Source organism: Heliconius melpomene, chromosome 12 (assembly GCF_056956725.1).
Source record: "Heliconius melpomene rosina isolate 202511_hmr_F chromosome 12, ASM5695672v1, whole genome shotgun sequence".
Classification (NCBI taxonomy): domain Eukaryota; kingdom Metazoa; phylum Arthropoda; class Insecta; order Lepidoptera; family Nymphalidae; genus Heliconius; species Heliconius melpomene.
In genome coordinates, this window is record NC_140400.1 from 16,824,190 (window position 1) to 16,848,919 (window position 24,730).

A 24,730-nucleotide genomic window follows, 5' to 3' on the forward strand; every position below is an offset into this window, starting at 1 on the left:
GGGCACGCCTGCCTGATCGACTTAGGACTATATCTTGAGCACCAAACTTGAGCCTGGGAGCTTGAGTAAGTTGACACCACGACCCACACTTCGCTGACTTAGGAGGCCGCATCTGAAACTTTAATGATGGCTGGAGTCGACTCCGGTGTCGATGAGAAATTATACTGATTGATGTTAATGTTTTTATATTAATTAATTATTATTTTAACTTTTTTTCATTGTATTTTTTCTAAAAGATGATTTAGATTTTTAAAAGAATTTCTTCTTCTACAATCTTGTGATATTTCATTAAAAAATTTCAAAAGAAAAATTTATTTCTTTAAATAATAATGGGCTTTAACCATATTATGTTCTGTTAATATTATTATTTTTTAACGTTCCCTCTGCCTACCCTGCTGCATGCCGGTACAGCGTGATGCTGACATTCTGTTAATTATTATTATAAAATATATAATATCTATTTCAATGGCTTTATTCGATATATTTTGTTATTGTATTGGGTTTTAGTTCGGTTCTCTTTAGGGTAAAATCGACGAGCCAAGAACTTAGACGCCACTCAAACAACAAAAAAAGTGGGTTCGGTTACCACTCGAGACAATTAAATATTTAATATTTTCGTTACCTCGCTTTGGTGGAGGACTATGAGGCACAGTGCGGCGTTGAGTTCCGCCACTTAACACGTAACACATCCAGAATTTAGCTTAAATAACTATATTGTATATTTAGGCCTTTTAAAATTTATCACGCAGAATTAGAACTGATGTAATTACATAGTATTACCTTGCAGCGCTAGCAGCACTGGCGGCGATATGGGTCGGCGGTAGTATAAGCGGGCTAGCCGACGGAGGCACTGCCCGGGATGGAAGTGCATATTTCGGTGATAATATATCTGGTAAATATGGTTTTACTTTTAATGATTTTGCTTTTGCTTAGACTATAAACCGTATAAAAATTAAATACTTCTAAAAATATAATTATCTATAAAGTTTTTAACATCGTCCTGGGCTGTTTTCGTAAGCTACACAGAATTAAGACACCTCGTTCCCCATTTTCCTTCAAATTCTCGAGAAATTGCGCATTTAGTGATGGAACTGTGACGGAACGCCGCGTCGCGCCTACCGCGTACCAGAGCGGATAACAACAACAAATTTATTGTGCGCAATATTTTTTTATCCTTAGTGTGGAACTACTTTTCTTCAAAGTCGTAAAATATATTCATGTTTTCTTTTTTCACTTAAAATATATTTTTTCTAGATGGTGATGAGTTCGATTACGTGGTGGTAGGCGCGGGCGCGGCCGGCAGTGCGGTGGCCGCGCGCCTCGCCCTGGCCGGGCTCAGTGTGCTGCTGGTTGAAGCTGGAGGAGACCCGCATGTACTTACTAAGGTATACAGACCTAGTGTTAAAACGTTGCTTTCCCCGTTCTCTGGCCCGATTTCGGAGATATTGCGTAATGAGAGGCGTACACCGTGACTCGTCCCGACAGCTGCTATGACGGTCAAATATTATTTATATCTTACATGTATTTTTAAATTATAGGCTGAATAATCTATATATACGAATGAACTGTATTTTAACATTACAAAGAAAGATTATTCATTTTAGGTACCAGGAGCAACATTTTCATTTGCCGGCACTTCCATGGATTGGAACTACGATACGGTACCTAATAACAAGTCGTGCTTGGGATCCAAAAATCAACGCTGTCGTTTCACCCGTGGCCGATGTCTAGGAGGTTCTACGAGTATCAACTATATGATGTACACGCGAGGCAACAGGCAAGATTACGATTTTAATATGACGGGCTGGACTTGGAAGGATATAAAACCTTATTTTCTGCTATTCGAAGGCTTAGAAGACCTCAAACGCCTTCCGAAATCATCTCAATCGTATCATAACACATCGGGCATCGTACCTATCAGCTATTTCGAGAATTCTGGAAATCCCTGGCATGAACGAATAATAGAAGGAATGAAATCATTAAATTTCCCGTATAACCCAGATGTAAATGCTCTATCTCAAATTGGAGTGTCTAAAATACTTGGTTACACTTCAAACGGCGAGCGAGTTAGCACAGCCACGGCCTACTTGAACCGTAAAAGTGTTAAGAGGCGTTTGAAAATTGCAAAAAATAGTCAATGCAGTGGTATTATCATTGATGACGATAATGTTGCCCAGGGAGTGACGATCACCAGAGGTTATAATTATACTCTACGTGTGTTCGCAAAGCACGAGGTAATACTGAGCGCTGGCGCCATCAGCACTGCGCAGCTGCTTATGTTGTCAGGTGTGGGACCTAAAGAACATTTGGAGAAATTCGGCATTCCCGTTAAGGCAGACTTACCTGTTGGTGACGGAATGACAGACCACGTACTACCATTGATAAACATAAAGGTAGATCACGATGCCAGATCGATCTTGAACCCCCTGTCCATCGCGTCTAAAGGGTATCAAGCACTACGGTGGTTGTGCACCAGAAGCGGTCCTCTTGCATCAAATAGTTTGACAGATGTGACTGCTTTCGTTAACACAAATTGTTATAATTTTACAACGAACATGTTGGTAAATAATCGTCCTGAGTGTGAAATACCCACAACACAGTTCATTTACGCGTTCACAGATAAAGGCATTGCGAAACCAGCTCGGGCCATCATTGAAGCTTCCACTGCATACAATGACGATATAATGGAGCAGGTTATATCTGACAACGAGCACAGTGCTTATATAAACGTATCTCCCGTGGTCCTGCGTCCGAAATCGCAAGGCTGGGTTCGGTTATCCAGTTCAAATCCGCTGGCACCTCCATCTATCATACCCAATTACTTAGCCGACGATAGCGACGTGCAAGAAATTATCCGCTCAATTAAAATAATAAAAGATACTTTAGAAACGCCTGTGTATAAAAAATACAACGCGTCCATACAAAAGTTACGTTTACGAGGCTGCCCTGAATTCGACACCGACGGCTACTGGGAGTGCTACGTGAGACACACGACTCACTCAGTTCAACACGCCGTGGGCACGGCAGCCTTGGGCCGAGTACTGGATGAGAGGTTGCGGGTTAAAGGTATCAAAAGCCTCCGGGTGGCTGATGCTTCTGCACTTCCTCTCTTACCTCGTGGTAATACGGCTGCGGCTATCATTGCACTTGGAGAACGTTTATCAGATTTCTTGCTACAGGACCACCATTCGGCGTTTAGAATATAAAAAATAAAAAAAAAATCATTACAGATAATTAGCAGACTATCTAGAATACTCTACTATAAAGCTATAGCCGTGGTGTATTTTTAACACATGAAGATTATTGTTCAAGGTCGCAAGCAGTGTCCGTGCCTTGTGCCGCGGTCCAATACATAGGTAGAGGTACTCAAGATGAGTCAATTTAGTTAGACATTTTATATTAATGAAATGAGATGTTCTTATAATCATGTAACATTATATGCGGTAACAATATTCAAATATTAGATATTCTTCCATATCATACACGTCTATCTTGCTGGCAGGATCGAAAAGAAAGGAGAGGAAAGATTAATAAAATGTATAATTTATTGCAGTGTGTCCTTTCATTTTTATTTTGTTAGTAGCTGGTTCGATTCCCAGTCAGTCTCACAAAAGTAAAAAAATAAATAGTAGGGAAAATAAATAAATGGTTTTCCACTCCCACAAAAGAAAAATATATATGAGAGTAACACTAGTTATATTGAAGAGGCTATTAGCGCTTACATTTATGTGTACTATGACAATATTTATGGGTTTGAATCTCACTTATGGGAATATTTATAGTGCTTTCCGGATTACCAGGGCGCAGAGTGGCATGATCTAATACAGTAAAACTATGTCACCGCTATACATACGCATTGGTTATTGATAACTGTGACCGTGGAGACCATGAAACATGCTTGGGTTCGATTCCCACTTGAAGTAATAATTGTTCCCTCTACGAATGATAATGATAAAGGGCAACATTTAGCTACGCCACTCAACACCCTGTCTCGGAAATTGGTTGTAGCGTGGGTGCAGTGAGAAGGCAATACTTGTAACCGCTCATTATAATATTTAAATGAAAAGTCGCTAAGTAGTTGTCAGTTTTACTCTGAAGAGGATGTCGTTGTTCCCTGAGACTAATTTACTTAGTAAACAAAATGAAGTTCACTTTGTTAACGTGACAATGTACCGTAGACAGCCTTGTCCGGGTTTGTTAGCTTAAGCTTCTCAGCTTCCTAAGTCGATTTCATGTTATAAGAAAGTTTAAAATGAAATTAGGTTTTATCTGTCCTGAGGTGCCAGATTACTCTCTTCCATCTATACTAATGTTATAAACTTAGAGAGTGGTTCTACTTGCGGTCAGAGTTACTGCGGAGCTCGGGCACGCACGTAAGTTTACCCGAATAACTTATTAGTATACAGCTAGCCTTCTATAAGTAATGTCATCAGACGACGACTACGAGAAACAAATATATTATGAATGTTATAAGAAATATATGAAATATCCTAACTTGGTAGTAATGGGACCAAAGGGAAAGTACGCTCTTTCAAATAAAAAAAAAATATTAAAATCAGTCTACAAATTACGAAGAAATCGAGATATCATCATCGATAATTATATATCTACATAAAAACAATAAAGCTTATGAATATATAACCTCTACCATTTCGAAAGAAAGATTGCGGTTAAGAAACTATTTTATATGATATTTTAGATAACATTGTGATTTGCGATATAACAAAAACATTATTTCTTAATACTGTCTCATAAAGTAGATTTATCGTGAATGGTACAAATAAATATCTCGCGCGACAGCTGCGGACGGAAGTAACCTATGACATTCTGAAAGTTTGTAAATGTGTTGTTTTGTAACTTCACGCTGTATCCCGCATGTAGCACGGTATTCAGAGGGAGCCTACTATAAAAACACTTCACTCCCCAATTTTTGCCAAAATCTGGTGATATTGCGTGTTGAGGAACGCAACTGAACGCCGCTCTTTTGCTTCGAATCCACAGAGAAGAAATGAAAATATTAATATCAAAAGTGAGGAACATAAGGCTTTTTAATATTTCCTTTTTATCTATTGTTTTTCCAAATAATAAAAGTTATTTGCGAATTTTGTAAAATATAACTTGTACATGACTTGTTTCCAGTCTCTCGTATTGTCGTAGAGCTGTAAGTTCTGTCAGCGTTAAGGGTAATTGTAGTTTACACAGCTGATGTAGGATCTTAGGATCGTGGATCGTCTCTAGACGTGCCTTGAATCGTAAAGACGAGTCAGTCTCAGGGTCGTCCTGGCGACACACTGGATACACGCTATGCTGTGCTATACGTCTCACCCTTGCTAACGTCGCGGAGGGGAGCAGCGCTTACTGTCGCTGTGTTTATAAGATTACGCCAAAAGGTTTATTCATGGGCTCTTCATAAACTGACTTTATTTAAAATGGGTAAATATTTCTGGAGAAATTGTAGCAAATGTTTAATTTACCTGAAGGTTTATACTAATCTTTATTAATTTTATAAAGTTATCACCTCATGAACCACTAGCTCGAATAAAAATTATTTTTGTGTTAAGTAGCCTAGTTTTGCTACAGACACTTCGTTCACCACGCATCGCCCCATTTTAGAAACATTGCGTGTTGAGTGGCGGCCTGGCGGGACGAAGTGAAAGAACGTCACCAGATGACGAGACGTTGTACACCAGAGCGGAAAGGAAATAAAAGTAATTTACCTACTTCGGGCATCGACCATATGTACTACTCTACTCGTATAAAAATGGTAATTTAAAGAAATCCATGTGAATCTTCAAATCCCATATTTATATCACAACATCGTTTCTCAACCTCACGGAGCCACACTAACCACCACTAACCACCACTAACCACCACTAACCACTGATCCAAGGAGGCTTGTCAACATTCATTATTATCTACCCCAAATTCCGCGATCCTTTCCCGATTCCAGAAATTCCCGGAACAAATTACCTCAAGGCTATGATTCAATTTAATATTCCCTTTTACAAATCTGGTGGAAGATGAATGTAATAAGCAACGAGCCCGTTATTACGTTAATGTTAGTTTGTTATTTGTTAACGTCAAAATCCAAGCCTATATTTGTATTACTAGTCAAATACATAATTGCTAAATATATAGTTATTACAGGATAAAACGTAGAAAGGTAGATCTATAGAACAATCAATATCTTCGGTCAAGTTTGAGTCGTACTCGAGAACCAAGAGTTCCGTACCAATTTCATAAATGTAGATAAACGAAAAGTATAACCTATTAAAGTTGACATTTTGTATGAAATTATGTACAGTTAAAAACTTGCTATAGTTTTTTTCTGTGACACAAATACAATAACAAAATATATAAATCATCAATTTTTGGAAAATAATTTTTGGAATTTTTCTTTATACGTACCGTAGGTTACCGTACCGTAACTTCTAAATTGTAGATCAACGGGAACCTATCATGTGATGGTAATGATTTAGAAGATTAATTGTTTGTGCTGTGAGGGAGCAAGTAGGGAACTTGAACATTGAGGTATCTTCAAAATGATCTTGTAAACAAATGGTCTGGTTTTTGAGAGACTATTTTTGAGGGGTTACTTCCAAAAGTGAGAGCCCCAAATCCCCCTTCGTTCAATTTTTTATACGCTTTTAAAAAAAGTATAGATATTTCTGTGTTGAATTATTTACGACTTAAACTTAACTGTTAAGAAGGTATGGACTGGCAGATTTATTGTAAGTATATCTTTTATTTGTTGTTAAGCCCACAATAGTGTACTACTAGTATACTTAGTTACATTCGAGCCAATAGTGTTTGAGACTAGAGCGTTCAATCAAACAAACTTTTCAGCTTCATAATATTAGTACAGAACTATGGGTAGTACAAAAATAGAAAGCTAAATCACAAACCCTCGCCCAATTTCGCAAAAACTTATTTAAAAAGTAATAGAATACCGTGGGCTCTAGTATAGTATAGGGAGAACACTCCCCACACAATTGTATCATACAACTTTTATATTAACTTATTTTTTCCGCCTAACGACTTTTCCTGCACAGAAGGGTAAGGCAGGAGGAAGGCCGTACATTTTTAATATAAAGAAGTCAAAAAATTCTAAAGCAAATAATTAATTAAAAAATCGGGTCTTCAGTAATTTAAAAAAAAAAAAAACTTGATTGAAACGTTTTATAAAAGGCCGTTTTTTGCTTTTAGTTAGAAGCAAATTCTCTCTACGGAGTGGTCCCCATGGCGATTCTCTTGACTCTTCTGATATCCAGAGAAAGTCATTGGTTAGGTTCTAAAAGATTAGTCAGAGCTTGCCTTCTTAAAATATAATAAATGAGTTGAATGTTGAGTCTCGTCTCATCAGCATCGTCGCGATGTCACAGCCCACAGCTGGGAAGTGATGAGCAAAGTGTTTTATCACTACGTCGTGCTCTGCCTCAGCTGCCTTCAATGGATTTACAAATGTCGCGTGTTCAAATAATTTAAATTATATTTTGAATCATTTATTAATAAATATAAAATACAAATATATTTACGACATCATTCATTAAAATGAATACTCTTACGATTTCCATACTAATTACGATACCTGTAGATAATTATTCACAGTATTATGTATAACATCTTCAATGAACCGCGATATCGAAGCCAAGTGTAACGAAATTTGCGGCGAACTTCCTTTTTGTATTTTTTATTCTTCACAAATTATTGAAGCTTTCAAGAAAATTCAATTATTATTTAATTAGATTATTTGTACGATCCAGACTATTATCATAAAGTTGTTTAAAGATACTCTCATTCAAAACATTGTGTGTGTATACTTACATCGATATAAGTTTATATAGCCGCCGGTCGAGTGGAAAGTGTGACGAGTACCAGCACGAGGACGGAGTGTAACATAAGGTTCCCTGTGTCAACAACACTGCTACGGCAAAACGCGTGAATCTATTTTTTAAATCTTTTTTTAACATACGATATATTAAGAACATAGAACGAAATGACGTCTATATACTTACGTTACTAAGCTTTGATGATAATTTCGCTTTCAATGGTAATATTGAAACTAATATAGATATGTAGTAGCAATCTAGTTAAGCACCAAGATAATCTCATAAGCTGGTGACTGCGACACCGGCGACTGAGTTAGCCCCCATCCCCCCACATAACCCTGCTCCTGGCTATGAACATGCACTCTATACATCGCCGTCGCTTTAGTCATGAAGAGAGTCAATCTATGTACATACAAACAGTGAACTAGAAACGTGCAACGCTTGGCAAAAAATATACGGTTTCAACGAAGAAACTAATTCTAATAAAATTCTTATTAAAATTTAATTTCTAGTTTAACACTTCTGATAAATTATTATGAATGCTTCTTGGTACAGCAATCAAATGACTAGCGAGCGTGACGTGGCGTGAGAGGGTGACGTGACGTGTGTGGATGTGTGGAGGCAGGAACTCGGACTTACATCAGATCTGATCTTGTACGGCAAGAACGCTAGCGAGACTTTTATTTTGTAGTATTCTCATCACTCCGCTCGTACGAAAACTCAATCAAAAGGACTGTACTATGGTGAGTAGAGTACCTACAGAAAATGTAAAGAATCTAAATAAAAGAAAACCTCGGCCAGCAGCTGCGACTCAAAGCTCTTACAAGAAAATATTATTTTCCTAAAATACAACGAAACATATTTGTTTGCTTGCAGAACAGGCTCCAATATATTTATTTGTTATTACGGAAATAAACAGCGCTCTACTATCGCAGTTTCATGCTTCATCCCGTACAGCAGGGTAGACAGAGGGAACCTAGCGTTAAGACACTTCGCTCTCCACGCACCATCCAAGTTTCGAGACATTGCGTGATGAGTAGTGGAACTAGTCACGCTATAAAATGTTACCAGAGCGAGGAAAATGAAGATAATTCGTTAAATTATTGTAGTCTTTAATCTAATAATGTATATATGTTATATTTTATATTTGCTACTATAGAATACACCTCTTGTTTTAATCTATACAGTTAGTTTTCAAATGGGTTCCCTTTGCCAACACTATTTCTGGGATGAAGCGTGGAGTAGAGTATAATGTCAGCTTAATCTGGTCATTTTTAAAAAGGTATCGCATCGAGTGTCCAAATAAATGAAAAAGCGTCTTCAAAGCTGTTCTGGGACATGTATAATAATATTGGAAATGTTCCTTCTTATAAGATACTAAATAAATATGCAAGCTCTCGCCCAGACCCTTAAAATCAGATTACGCCACTGACAGTGTACTCTGGTGTACATTAACCAGCGATACTTTGTTAAATGAGATGAGGCGAAGGCGTAATATAGAGATGATTTTATTTAAAAAACCGGTCAAGTGCGAGTCCGACTCGCCCACCGTTCCGTTATCATATTATATCATTATATCATATTATATATAAGATTCTTCAGATATTGACACAATATCGGAAGTTAAGCAGCTTCCAAAGTTGAGATTTAGTATAATGCTTAGGGAGTATATAGGGGTCAACCCAATGTGCAACAAAAGCCTCGTTCGGTCCTTGTGGCATAGCGGCACAGTCGCTCTGGTAACAACACATAGACCAGTGTTAAGTTCTCGAAAATTAGCGGACTGAGAGTCTTAACTCTACGTCTCACTTGCTATATACAGGATACAGTGTGAAGTATTTTTTCTTTTTCAATATTACAGCTGTTACAAGCCCACACCGAAATCTTGTTGCTACTCAATTATAGATAAGAGCTGAAATCCTTCATTTTGAAATACTCAAGCAGAGCCTCGAGGAAATTGCTTTTCCCAGGAAGTGCGTGGTCTGATAACACTTCGATTAGGAATACTTATGCTACAATATTTCTTATTTGAATTTTAAAATACTAATGGAACACTTATATTGAGTGAGGAATTTAATAATGACAAAGTAGATGATTTTAGAAAAGTGTCGATGGTTCGTGGATTTTTGTGAAAGTAATGGATCTGTGTAATTATATAACTTTCGTAAAGCTATAAAGCTATTGAAACACGCCACTCTCTATATTTACATAATTTTCGAGATACTTCGTATTGAGTAACGAAGCTCAACGTTGCACTTTTATTATGGAAAAGACGTCCGTCCGTCCACTTTTATTATGGAAAAGGTACGAGGCAAGTGACGGAGGCGTACGGGACATGTCTCCGGCAAATACTGTTATAGTGTTTATTAATAAACACAACAAAAGTAACCACGGACGGAATCACGAAAATTCAATGAAAATAACTGAAAATGGCGAATGTAATCTGACGGATGACACAATACTTAAATATAAAATGTTCGCTCGTCATTATTACAGTATATAGATATATGTAAATTATTTTTATACCTACTATTAAAATATGTTTCAAGTTTGAGGAGAAGTTGGCTTTTAGGTGTTTCTACATGTTGACATGTATTCAAATCATGTATTCAAAAATTATTATTGAAAGTGAATAGCGATCAGAGGAGAATTAATTAAAGCACTTAGGTGAAACACCACACCGTGGCGTGAGGCTGTTTGCAATGTAATTGTCCCATCGATTATAGATTGCGGGGTTCTCCCGGGGGGGGGGGGGGGGGAAGAGACGAAAGGGGAGAGGGGGGGGGGTAGGAGTGACACTTCATGAATACTGTAGTGACTCGGAGCAATTAAGAATTCTAATCCATTTGAAAGTCTTTTTTTTATTTCCATTAATTTCTGGCTGAAGCTTTAACTTTATTTAAAAAGGGAAAAATGTATCGGTATCTGCGTAAAGTTACAATTTTTTGGTAAGATGATGTGGTGCATTAAAGCACTAATCTAATCTCGATTTGGTTAATTTAGAATTGAAGACTTTTTGTTCTTTTTGCAGTAACATTTTCTTTTGTTCTAGTGTTACACTGTACCCCACACATAGCAAGGAGACTGAACCTAGTATTAAGAGTAATTAATTAATTCTCCCGATTAGAAATCGAACCCACGACCGTCGCATGTACCTACAGCCCGGCATTTAACAAAACGTCAGCTGAAATCAGTAACAATTTGAACGCGAATCATAAATAACGAGGCTTAATTGAGTCTCACAGTAATCAGATTATGTCGGGAGACTTGCGCCACTCCAATGCACCTAGATATAAGCAGATAACACTCCTCTGTTACTTAGCGGCTGACTGACAACGAACAGGCGACACCTGGACCTAATATATTTTTTAATGAATTATTTAAAGTTTATAACAAACTCATGTGGGGCCATCCCCAGGAACAGATTTGAATGCATAACATTTGGTTTCAGTGAAACACTCTAAACTATAACTTTAGACTACAGACATTAAAGTATATTTATTTTACCTTCATCTATGAAAAATATGAAATATTCACTTATATAGATTCAAATAATAAATTCCCTCCTCCAAACGGGAATCGAAGCTACGACCGTCGCGTATGAAGTGGCACGGCTAGCCTGCGCTACGGCGACCTTAAGTATTTTACTCCAGCTTATTTTAAATTACAGCTTTTGTACTGTTTATAGGATTCCGCACTTCAACAGAAAAAAATAGACCGAAATGGAACTTTGTCGCTTAATCAAATCCAATACACATAGTTCCCTTTGACCTATGATTGTGGAATTTAGTATGAAGTGGATCCGGTAGAACGTAGACGAAAATCATCGCAAAATTATAGCTGTAGTTCATTTCATACAAAGTCAATGCATACGGACCACAATTTAACTTTGTCAACTTTTATATGTTATACTTTCCCTTGCACACACACGTCCACGATTATAAAATTTGACGGAATAATGGAGGAGTGGAATTCATCCATAGTGGAGGAGTCCGACTTGCACTTGACTATTTATTAATCTGGCACAGGCCTTCACCAAGCTCACCATGTAACTCGATATCTTTGTATCGTGAGTTGGTCATGTAGGTTACTACATAATTGGACGTTGAAATGGGTAAATTGATTCTTTGATCTGAGTTAACTTCGAAGCCTCTCTCTAATATTAACGTTTTTTGTAAGGAAAAAATATTTTATTGGTAAAAATTGACAAGTTCTTATGTCGAAATGTGTGAGGAATAAATATATCAGACTACAATAATGACGAAGACGTTCCCTTGCTAACATTACAGAGAAGAAACTACTTAGCCACTAACTTCAGGCCAGCCGTGGCGAAGGGCACGCGCGTGCAACTGTAAGCGCAACAGCGCGGTTGTGAGTTCTATTCCCACGGGAGGAAATTATATACCTTTTTTATGGAAGCGTTTGGTCCACCTGATGGTAAGTGATCATCGCTGCCCACGACCCCGTGCAACACCAGAGGAGCTACAGGTGCGTTGCCGGCCGGTCGTGGGGTACAGGGACGACGTCAGACTACGTTGTCATGCGCACTCCACCGAAAAGTTAAGCCTGAAAAATTAGAAAAAAACCTTTACGGTTAAAGGTCAGTTTTAAACTAAATTGCCTTCCCTAGTAAATATCTCCGAAGTGGCTACTTGGATAATAGGGAGAACAGTAAAACTATAACCAGAATTGAGTTGCTCTGATGAGAGATTTATTACGTAAATAAATGTTCACACTTTTACAAACATTGTATAACATTAATCAATCACAAACTGACCTGAAAAGAGAAACAACATTCTAAGCTATTGTTTCACCAACTCGTATTAATTAAATGTTAAATATATTGTTCTCCCTAGTCTTTAAGAGACTTCAATGTCAAAGCTGAAAGAAGTGTCACTCACAGACAGACATCGCACACCGGAACACGTGTAGTACACGGCGTAGAACACTGAAAAATGGTAGGTGGGTTTCTTGAGAAGTAAAGGAGAGCACTAAAAGAGGGTTTGGAGGGTAGGCCAACGATGCGCTGCGATTCATATAAAAATAATTCTTAATTCAGTTATTGAAAATGAATGTTACAAAATATATTTTTGTAGACAAAAATAAACATACAATAACGATATCTACTCGTACGTTAAAAGGTATCTTATATAATTGTATTTTTGTTTCAGTATTCGTATTGTTCGAGCGATCTCTTCTCGTTATTTAATAACATAAGAGACGTTCCTTTTCAGTGTTTATCGTATTTGACATTCTACGTAGCGTTGTATTTGTACAAGTGTTCTAGAAATACAATTGAATACTACGTGCTATACTAGTCAACTGTCGTCCGCAATTTTATATGCATGAACTTTAATATGTAAAATGGAAAATCTCGTATTTCATTCTCGAGTTCTCTTTAACCTACCGACATGCAAAAATTCAAGTTTCTAACGTCGTTGTTTCATCAGTTCGTTGGCTGTCAGACGTCCGCCCCGGCGCCGCCAGTGTGAAACGTAGCCTATAGCCTTCCTCGAAACATGGACTATAAAAACCAGTAGTTTAGTATTAGGTAAATATATAGGTGCCAGATCCGAGCTTTGTGCACACCAACTGAAACGCCTCAGTAGAGTATAAGGATAAGGCAATATTCACTGAATTCGATAATTCAATTCGCAATAACGTGTTTTATATGGAATCACTTTTGAAGATGTTCTTCTATAAAAAAATAAAAATCCATTCATAAACTGGCTGAGCAATACAGAATGAACATACAGCGCGTATTAATATTAGAGCTCAGAACAAACATTAATTTTGCATACATTCGTTAAGAGAGAGAGTGTGTTAAGAGGGTTTTACTTTGTAAATATTATATACAAGTAGTACAAAGTTGAAGACAGCGGCCCTCAGAGGGCAGCGCAGCTCCTACGATATAATATTTATATGAAATGTTGCCTCCTCGCGTCTGTCTGTATGTAGAGCAACAGCTCCCTCGATGGTAAATAGAGATTGTGAGATAAAAATAAGTGTCTGGTACCGAAACTAACTCAATAAGTAATGTCTGGAAAATTGGGCGGTGCGTGAGACCAGAGTGTCTTAACACTAGGTTCCCATATAAAGCCTACACTGCTACGAACATAATATTTAAAAAAATACAATGTAATTCACACAGGAAAGAGAAATATTATCTAGAAAAAGTATAAGGAACGTAATATGTTTTTCTAAAAAGGTATTTTTTAACACATAGCCTGACCGTGTGTGTGTGTGTGTGTGATGTCTGTCGCGTGAGGCGATTGCGTATGAATGTTACAGCGACAGCCGCGCGACTGCGCTCGTACGGTACAGTTAAACACTGGCTGTGCTAGCAACTATGTCATATATAAGGATTTTTTTTGTACTATTATACATTTTGAGGTCGTAGTGGCGCAGCGGTGTACCGCTTAACTGTAAACGCAACGCGACAGTTGTAGATTCCATTCCCGTTCAGGTAAATGAAATATTTGTATTTCTTCGCCCTGTTAACAAGGCAACGAGTCTCGTAGTATTGGAAATTATGGGGAATAGAGTGTCATAACACTAGTTTTCCTCTGCTTATTCCATGTATGAAACGCTTGTGCCACTGCGACATAGACTCAGTCATAAATAAATGTATTTTGTTATATATTTTCTACTCAGGGATTAAAGGGATGTCAATTAGGGGTTAAAACAAAACAAAACAATCAGCACCAGGGGCGCTATCAAGTATTCGGTCAATATAGGCAACTAGGTGAAACTATTTGAAATTGAACTTATTTATAAACTCGTATTTTCGTTGAAATTGTTGTTTCACGTTTCAGTCACGTGTGTTTTTATTCCTATACTATAAAGCGTGGAAACGGTGTGTCAGTGATTGAATATAATACAAATTTGCCTTCCACTCAATCATCCCTAATTGATAGAAGTCGACGTGACACGTGACACGAGCCCGTACCGCGCTCAGCGGGACGGGCGTCACGCTGTTTGCAATAACTCAATAGTTAGCTTTAAACAACACACTGGTCATTATATAAATGGAAATATAAATATTTCCTTTCCTCGAGTGGGGATCGATGCGGCAGTATACTTTGTGCCCCTGCGCCACGACTGGCCTCACCTTTGTTGTTGTTACCTTGTTAACAATATATTTTGATGTTTCAATTCAATGTTATTAAAATCATAAAATAATATTCATATATCAACAAGCAAAATAATAGGCAACAAGGATTATACAAGACCTCTATAAAAAGATCGTTACAAGGGACTTTAACGTGAATTGTCACTAAACCATGGACAAGTGTCGACGGGTGCCCACCCCTGGGGAGCGACCTTTTGTTATTGATGGATGAGGTCCACACGAGTCTATATCTTATGTTCCCTTATCTAGATAAGATCATGTGTATGTTGTATGTTATAGTCCTACATACGGGTAGGATTTACTGTTTCCTCAAATAATTACAGTGAAATTCATACGTAAATGTTTTAAACATTTACGGTCGATCAAAGGAAACATCACTAAAAAAATATGAAAGGCCTTAACCTTTCTGCACCTTCTTTCTTGTATTCTTTCACTCAATTCCGAGACAGTACCTACATGTTGAACGGTGGAATCCAATGTCATATTTCGTTTTAAAATAATAACATTATTAGAAAATGCTGGCAAGTTGCTACTTATATATTTGTCAATTTTAAAAGCCATTATAATTTACTGTAAGATTTCTAGGTCAAGAAGATTTATCGTACATTCGACATTGACGAGGGCTACCTTCAGCTTTTCACGCAAGAATCGTGTCTATCTGTCTACCCGGTAAGGTAGTCAAACACCTGAAACAGGGGCACTACCACCTGCCTGGTCACTGATAACATTACAGTACAAAATAAAGATTAATTGTGTTCTACTCCGCGCAACTGCCGGCCCACCCTCGTCTTATATAACACTCGCTCTTGCATCATTTGTCTTCTTCATCTATATCTATTGCTTCATAAAATAATTCTTTGAGGCGTTGAGTTCTGTTCAAAAATTGAGCGGAGAGTGGGGGACTGAGAGTCTTATAACGAGGCTCCTTTTGCCTACCCTGCTATGAGGGACACAGCGGGAGGCTGAGGGAGCCTCGTTATAAGGTAAAATTAAATATTCCTATTAGTCCGTCGACAACGTGAGTCACGCGGGGGGTGTGGGGGGGGGGGGTGTCGTAATTAGCGTCGAGTCGCGTCTCGCGGCAGACTCGCTTATATTATATTTAATTAAAAGTTCGTTTTAAAAGTAATTGGTTTTTTTACTACGTTATATGTTTTAAAATTGTGGTAAATAAATGTAGATAGGTATGTATATTCATAAAAAAACAGACTCATGCCTCTCCTCCCATAGCAAGGTAAGTAAGGGAATTTTAGAGACAGCATGTTGGGTGACGAAACTTAACGCCGCGCTTCGTCTTCCAGAGGTAGGTAGAGGTGGGAAAGGTAAATAAAGTAAATATAACCATTCCCCGACTACTTTAGTAGTACTTTTTGCTGTGTGTCCTTATATCAGGCGCTACACTTTGAATGGTTCTCTGGAAGAGATGACCTCTTCCAGAGAACCATTCACCATTTCAAGGTCACCATTGCACGCAATGTTCTCAACAGAAGGTTCCGTCTGCCCAGTCTGTTACGTGCGGGATATAGCGTAAGCTTCCCGTAACGTTTTGTAGACGAAGTATTTACTACTTTCCTATGATTAAAGTTATAACTTCCCTTGATCCATATTCATTTTTTTTTGTTTATAAGGGCATTCAAAAATAGGTTGTAGATCACTTCAGCCTCTTATGTTCTAGACGAGGACCGAATGGATCAAAGGATCCTTCTCGAGTACGTAGTGCTTGACCCATGTAAAACTTCAATCTAACACAATGCTAGTCAGGAAATAAGTGTTCACGATTCTAATAAATAACCAGAATAAATATATATTAAGTGATTTAGTGAGTGAATTTGGCGGAAATTAAGGAATAGTGTCTTAACACGCGAGCGAGCCTATCGCTCTGAATATGAAGAAAAAGAATATGTTTTTAGCTTCACGCCGTATGAACGCCCCTGCATAATGGGGCCCCCTGTATACAATACATACACTCGACGACGCCGGACAAATCTAAAAAAACCGGACAAGCGCGAGTCGGGCTCGCACACTGACGGTTCCGTAAAAAAATTTTCTGAAATTCAAGCTTAGCTTAGCCAACGCTCTTTCATCTGATACCTCACTTAAACTAGCGGCTTTAATACCAAATGTTGCCCCCTTTTAATACTAATATTTACTAAGATTTAACCATAAATGTATAATTTTCTGATTTTTTTCCTGAATTAGTACTATCTTTAGATGCTAGTAACCAGAAGTAAGGAAAAAACGGATTTCGAGTATAATTTAACATTTAATAGTCTACGCAAAACGAAGTTGTAAGCGGTAGGCAGTCTGTATTTAGGAAGGGAGTTTCCACGTTGTTATTCTCGCTCTTATATGATGATATTAACGGTAATGGCGCAATAAAATAATAAATTTGGCGATACTAAAGCGTCTGTTTTTATGTCTTTAATTAAAGGGCCACTGGTACCTGCGGTCAGAGTGCACGGAGTGAGTTACAACACAAATAAATTACATACGTTTCGAAAAAATCCCGATATTAACACGTTAAACAAATATAATATTAGTATAGAAATATAATACATTTGACAGTTTATACTATAAACACTTAAAAGAATAGAATATTTGATAAAAAAGTATTGTCTAATATTTCTAATACAATAACAAATAAATTTATTACTATTTTCATTTGTTATTTAGAACTTTTTCCGAAACAGCAGGGTTAAAAGGATTCTCTCCAAACATGCAGCTGCCATCTGACTGTAAATAAATAAGTTGATGAAGATGAATGGGCTTGCCGTGTCATTTATAAAAATGGGCTAAAAGCGACGTTAGTACCGAATAAATATGTTTTTATTTTGACAATTGCAATATTGTAAAAAATATTTATCAGCTCCACGCAGTATGATGACACACCGCGTGTTAAGTGGCGGAATATCGAACCCGCAACCGTCGCGCTTACAGTCTGACGCCACGAGTGCCACTGCGCCACGACGGGCTCGCGTTGATCCCGAACAGCTCAAACCATAAACACTGTAGAGAATGTTCTCGCACGAACTCGTTTCTTAGAATTATGGCTATTGGAAAAATTGAAATTGGTTTTGAGATTACAAAGGAAAGCGAAGGCCGAGCCTCTCCTGCAATGTAACTTCTTACAACTTATACAGGTCTATTACAATATTGTAGTATACTCAAGTACATATTTTAAATCTGTATATTTTTTGGTTCCCGCTTTAGCCAAACGCTGCGGTCTCTCGATGCCTCTTGCGCCTCACGTTGCGCCACTGTCATCAATCTCTTCGTAAGTGTCCGCCGCGACCTCAACTACACTTGGAGAACAGTGCAGCGCTGAGTTCCGCCACTCGCCACGTAATGCCTTTGGCTTCACTGCTGTATTCTTATAAGAATAAACCTAGCAAAATGTCAATGACGAATAACAAGAACGAAGCGAAGAAAAATGTTGATAAAAATTGTATTCGAAGCCAAATGTTTGGCGAAATAGTATTTCCACAAGTCATACTTCACTCATTTACGAGCGACGTAGCTTTACTTCCAGATTTACGTATAATACTCATTCTTTTGAATCATGTTCGACGTTTCAATAGTATCGATTATAAAATTGGGAAAAAAAAACGTTTTTTTTGACATAATATTCGTCGTTGTCTAATAAAGAATAAAGCGGAGACAGGTATCCCTAAAGGTATTTTAGTTTTATTTATCAACTTGTTAGTACTGTTAGTTTATGGACAAAACTAATTTCTTATATAAAATACCAAACGCCGCCGTGATGCAGTGACAAATGACAAAAAATATTCTTTTTTTTTCATTTAACAGTTTAAAAAACTGTTATGTTATAATGTTTTTTATACAGTAGAGGATAGGGTTGAGAAACCTAATGATACGACACTCCATCTCTCTACATCCGGGAGAGTGGGGGGGGGGGGGAACGGAGTGTCTTAATACGAGGTTCCCTCTGCCCTGCTGTTTGCGGCACTATGTCTGATATAGCCACATGAGTTATGTCAACAATCTATCCGATTAAACAAGAAAACAATTGAAAGGTTGTTTGAGACTTTTTGGCTCCACAGTTAAAATGTTCATAATAATTGTAACTCGTTATTGTTTGTTTTGAGAAGATTGTCAGCGATTAATTTAAACTAATATAGTTTTCCTTCATGTACGTTGTTCAAAGCTGTGAGTACATTGAATAATTCGAGGGCGTTGTGGGACAGACCGCAGTGGGGTATGTATGGGACCACCACTAAAGGAAACAAGTGTAAGGTATTTACTTTTCATAATTAATCTATCAATTCTGAGACAATTTCAGTGAAGTAAAGCACTACGTAACAATTACAGTGAAATTATAAAATGCCTTTGGTATAAAACGTAAATTTCGAACTTGAACGAAGAAATGGCTAAGTTATATGTTAAAATGAATATTAGCTGTCGCGGCTTATATATATCGGTACTTTTTAAACGTCACTATCTCCACGTAGTAGGGGTAGGCAGAGGTAACCTGGGAACCTAGTGTTAGGACACTCCATTGTCAATAAAACACTTCTTTTAGCCATTTCGCCACCGGCGTTGAGTTCTACCACTCTAAACGCGGTTCCTCGAAAATTCCGGCATTCCCTCTACTTGCCTTCGGGATACAGGCTGAAGCCAAACAAAATATATAAGCTTTTTAAATAATTATAATTATTTCCTCTTAACATTTAATTAGTAGAACGACCAATTAACAGTAATTAGGGTCTTTATTTTCTTTATTTGCACAATTGTTGCCGTCCCAGCAAGCTGTATGTTGTGATATAAGTCACTCGGGATGTATTATATACAACTTATTTTAATTTCCCTGCTATCAATGCCTCAACGCGTGACGGCGCGGAAAACGAAAAATGCATAAATTCTTATAATTATATACGAGTATATATTTTTTCTTTATACCACTAATGCAGATGACCTACGAAATCATTTAAGTTGTTGTTGACTTCTAATTTATAATTGCTCAAACATACGTCTATAGTCCGAGCGCGCTCACAACAAAGCGAATCAAAACAGAACCATTAAATATGATAATTAGATAACGCGATATTGACGCTCTTCAAGAGATCCGCCTTCTGCGGGTGTATTTGTCGAGTCCATGTTGCATTTTTCTGTTTTTATGCTTTATAGCCGTAAATAAAATAAAAAAATAAGTTTTGCTTCACGCTATATCCCGCACACAGCAGGAAAGACCAAAAAAATCTAGTTTTAAGACAATCCATTCGTACCACTCAATTTCTCAAGAACGTCACTTGTTTTAAATATTTTTATTTCCCCAGTTTTTAGTAGAGCAAAAATTAGCAAATTCCAATTCCTAAATGGGCTGTTTATTTTGTAATCAAAGTTATTTTCGTGTTATCAATTTTGTCGAACAAAATGCTTCATATTGATACAACTTTTTACACTAACTAAACATTAAGGGAAGTTTGCCATACAAAAGTGAAAACTGTTCGGTTATGCTACGGTAGGTACCTTAAAAAAAATAAAGATTTACGGTTCCTTAAAAAAAATAAAGATTTTGAGCTTTTTCTGAAATTCAGATTTAGCTTAGCCAGAGCCCTTTCATTTGATACCTCACTTGAACTGGTGGCTTTTCAAGGCGGATTGGCAATTGTTCCTGAACTAGTACTACCTGTAGATGCTAGCGCCAAATTTCATAATTCTAGAGCAACAAGATGTACGCTATGAATTTTGAATCCCTTGATAGTGTCGAAACACGCGTTTTTACGATATAAACGGTTAGGTATATCTTTTTTTGAGTAAATGTAGAAACATTTTTTTTGTCAGGAAATTATGGATATGGTTTGAATTTCAACGCGTTTTTGAGATAAATGTTCTTGACAGGCAGACAGACACACAGACGAACGGACAACAAAGTGATCTTATAAGGGTTCCTTTTTTTCCTTAAAAATCTAAGGAACCTCAAAAATAATATCAATTGAATAAAAAATCAAATTTTCCATGATAGCTTAAAATTTTAAATATGTGTGTGTAAACTAAACTGTAAAGCAACGCTAGCGAGCTCACGTACAAATCATATATATAGGTGCTACAAGAAGATGCCGCGAGTCGTGCTCAAATAGCCTAAGGGGAACCTTAGCGTTAGCACGCACTTTTATTTGAGTTAAGTATATATCTATATGTTAATATAAATTCAAATAGACGAATTAAATATTTGTTAAACTTCCATTATTCTATAGTGCTTGAAAAACTCACGTTTATAAAATATAATTCTAATAAAGAAGTTGTTATAAATGATGGGTGAGCTTATAAGGTAAGATTTTCTTAATAATGATTATTACATAATCTATTGTTACCACGAAACATAAATATTATATTCTATCTATCTATTATATTATTTATTATAGCTATCGTTTGTTTTCCCAGAATAATGAAGATGAAGAACTTGGAGCAGTGTTACTTCAAAGACTTGCAGGAGCAAGGTCGGAAGACACATAAAGGCACAAAACTTGAAATACTTTTCTTAGGCAAGTAATAAAACAACATTTTAAGTAACATTAAAGGGGCAAATAAATATATTTTAGGTTAATTCTAGCTCATCGTATTGTCTTTTAAAAACAAAAAATACTTGTGAAAGAATTATTTTGATACGTCTATTAGCTTTTGGAGATATTGTCCTTTAAAGTAAGCGCGCGACGTGAGATTCCGTCGGGCCATAACCGACTCGCGTGACGTCACAGGTCTTGCAAAACTCGCTCGCTCAGTTCGTCTTCGTTCACTCGCAGTTCGCGCTCTTCTTTAGCTGGCGTTCCACCACAAATTTCTAAAATGTCAAGTACAGTGAAAACTAGAAAATGGTGTGATGTGCCAAAATGCACAAATACAACCAAAAATGCGCCGGAAAAGTTGTTTTTTTTTAGTTTTTTTTTAAGTTTTTTTTTTAGTTGTTTTTTTTTACCAAATTACGAAAAAAATGGTTAAAAGTTATGAAAAGGCAAATCCATTTGGAGATAAAAGCAAAGTTTATTGTTGTGAAGACCAGTTTAATGTAAGTATGTATAGTGATCATTTTTAAAGTGGGCTTACTTTTGTAGTTTGCATTTATTTGGTTTGGTAATTTTGGCCAGGGGTACAGAGCCTTTGGTATCAAAACTTATAAATTTCCCGTTATGTATACGTTATAACCGAGTACACGAAAACAACACTATTTGAGTTACCGTTTAATTCCTATAAGTATATAAGTTATCTACTTCTTTAGTTCTTCTAGTTCTGAGAAATTAAGATAATAAGATTTTTGTTATTCTAGATTGAGAATGATATGGGAAAATATATTAAATATAAGCTGGTTGGTGGAAGATTAAAACTTAAAAAAGGTACAGTTCCTCACAAATTTGATTGTCAACAAGAAAAGAAAGATAAAGTGGAAAGATCTGCAGTGCATAAACGCCATAGAATAAAATATTTCGAGACACTATTAAATAATGAAGAAGAAATCGTTACTCCAATATTAAGTGTAACTGAGAAACCTGAAGAGATATTTATTGCTTGCTGTGAAGAATAAAAAGTAATAGAAGATAGAAGTAGGAGAGATAGTAGTAGGAAGTAGGAAGAGTATTTGGAAATATCAAAAAAAAGTAAGGGAGTGCATGTAAAAATAAAAGATACTGTATACCTTTGTGTCCATAAATCAACCATGACTAATGAAAAATATTTTAAGAAAGAGAAGAAAATAATATCTCGTCCAGATCTAGTATCGCTTCGTAGTTTGAACGACACATCTTCTAACGCCTCTTCATACGAAATATATAACCCTCATCAACATTTAAATAATCCTGACAACAACTTCGGGTTATGGTGGCAGAGCAACCGATACTTAAATTTTTGAAGATTGTGGTATTTGGCAAGCTTTACCTAAAGGATCAGCTGTATTAGCTGATAGAGGATTTAAAAATATTACGCATTTGCTGCAACAAAACGGCCATATTCTAATCAGACCTCCTAGCGTTAGCACTAAAATAAAACCGACCAAGAAAATAGCAGCGGCATATCGGCAGACTTAGAGGTTTTAAGTTCATGTTACCATACGCCTGTGTAGATTTAAAACAAGTCGACCTGCTAGATTCGGGGGTGACTTCAGCATGTGGAATAGTTAATCTACAAAGCAGTCTGTTTCATTTAGAGTAGTGGTATACATTTTTTTTAAATTTATTGTAAAAAAAATAATAAAACCATAAAATACATCATTTTATTTTATTAATTTATCAAAAATATTTTCCTCCCAAAATTTAACACATTTTTGAAAGAGATTATCACAATATTTTGTATCATAGAATACTTCATGTATATCAACATTTTTTGAGGTTTCAAAATCGACGTGCAATACAAAAAAGGCCTTTTCTTTTTCCGGTCATACGCATGTGCATGATAGTTCGCGTCTAGTTTACCATTATTAAGGTATGTAATAAAAGGCGAGGTGAGGCGCCAATCAATATAGGGGTCTGCATATACAGCATATACTGGGGTTTAATACGCACAACTTCATGTATAACTTATTTTTCAATCTTTTTTCCTCTTGTGATAGCTGCAGCTTCCTTAAATGTTACAGCACCAAACATTTGTTCCACTAGAGACCCATCTTTTGTAGTGCACTGAGCAGCTTCGTGCATTTTTGAAGCTGTAATACGTCCATAACGCATTTCAAACCATAAATTTGTGCGCTTCATTTACGGAGGTGGTGGAGGGGAACCTAAAAGGGGCAATGTCACAGAGAGATGATAGGGTGATAGAGGCACTGATCAAAAAACTTAAGGAAGGCGTTCTGCATGAGCCAGGCTAAATCTAATAGGCGAAGGTGTTCTATACATGTATAAAGTAATTATATAAAATAAATTATATATGTTAATAACATTTAAAAAAAAATGTCGGTAGGGGTCTCATGCAACCCCTCTAGTATAAGCTCTAGATATAAGTACAGTTTAAATTGTCCCAAAATTAAGTACGCCACATTAAAATAACTTTCATAAAATAAAAAAAGGCACGGGCAACTATGCGCCCGCTGTTAAAATAAAAAAAAAAGACATAAATTTGTATCTGACTGAGCTATCGTACCCTCTTCTACTTGAAGACATCTAGATTCTGTCATTTCTTTCTTACAAAATTTTATAAAACTCTCTACGTCAAGATTGACACTGGACTTTATTTAAAACGCGCGGAGCGCGTGGCCAAGTTTTTTTACGAACAGAACTGGCGAGCAGCACCGTGTGTTATTTTACACGAACCATTTGAAGCCACTTTTTAGCTATTCGTAACTCAAAAACTATTCCACCTAAAGCTGTCATATTTGGCTCAAATATTTAGACCCCCTACCTGTATACGTGCATTAAATTTCATAAACACAGCTCAAACAGTTATTTAGATAATGACGTCCAAAAATCGTAAATTTTTAGGGGGGTGACTGACCTATAGACCTTAATGTTAACCAAGTTCCAGATGACCTGGAATGGTGAAATTTAGCATCCGGTTAAGTAATTGGGTGTATGTAAAGGAAAAAATCCGAAACTAGTATTTTTTTAACATTTTCTTATAATTTTTCAATAAATAGATTCAATTAGGAACATTTACTTATAGTGTAGCGCCTGCCAACAAAATAAGAGCAATGCATTATTTATATATATGTTGCTTTTATTTATGTCACACGTTAGTAAATATTTTATTTGTTTTGTAGACTAACTTCACTATTACTTACGTAAGCCATCTAAAACAACACGATGCTTTCAAGTATATTCTAAGATAA

At 36.7% G+C, this 24,730-nt stretch overlaps 2 protein-coding genes across 2 annotated transcripts; both read left to right on the top strand.

The window, feature by feature from the left end:
• Positions 1 to 788: 788 nt before the first annotated feature.
• LOC146534207 (glucose dehydrogenase [FAD, quinone]-like) lies at positions 789 to 3,552 on the top strand. The gene is made up of 3 exons (XM_085194847.1): positions 789 to 892; positions 1,255 to 1,385; positions 1,605 to 3,552. The coding sequence occupies exon 3, from the start codon at positions 1,641 to 1,643 to the stop codon at positions 3,204 to 3,206; it is 1,566 nt and encodes a 521-aa protein (XP_085050973.1). The 5' UTR covers positions 789 to 892; positions 1,255 to 1,385; positions 1,605 to 1,640; the 3' UTR covers positions 3,207 to 3,552.
• Positions 3,553 to 21,649: 18,097 nt separating this feature from the next.
• Positions 21,650 to 23,177, top strand: LOC146534208 (uncharacterized). Its single transcript, XM_085194641.1, has 2 exons — positions 21,650 to 21,985; positions 22,244 to 23,177. Exons 1-2 carry the CDS (start codon positions 21,911 to 21,913, stop codon positions 22,496 to 22,498), a joined length of 330 nt encoding a protein of 109 aa, XP_085050767.1. The 5' UTR covers positions 21,650 to 21,910; the 3' UTR covers positions 22,499 to 23,177.
• The last annotated feature ends 1,553 nt before the right edge of the window (positions 23,178 to 24,730 follow it).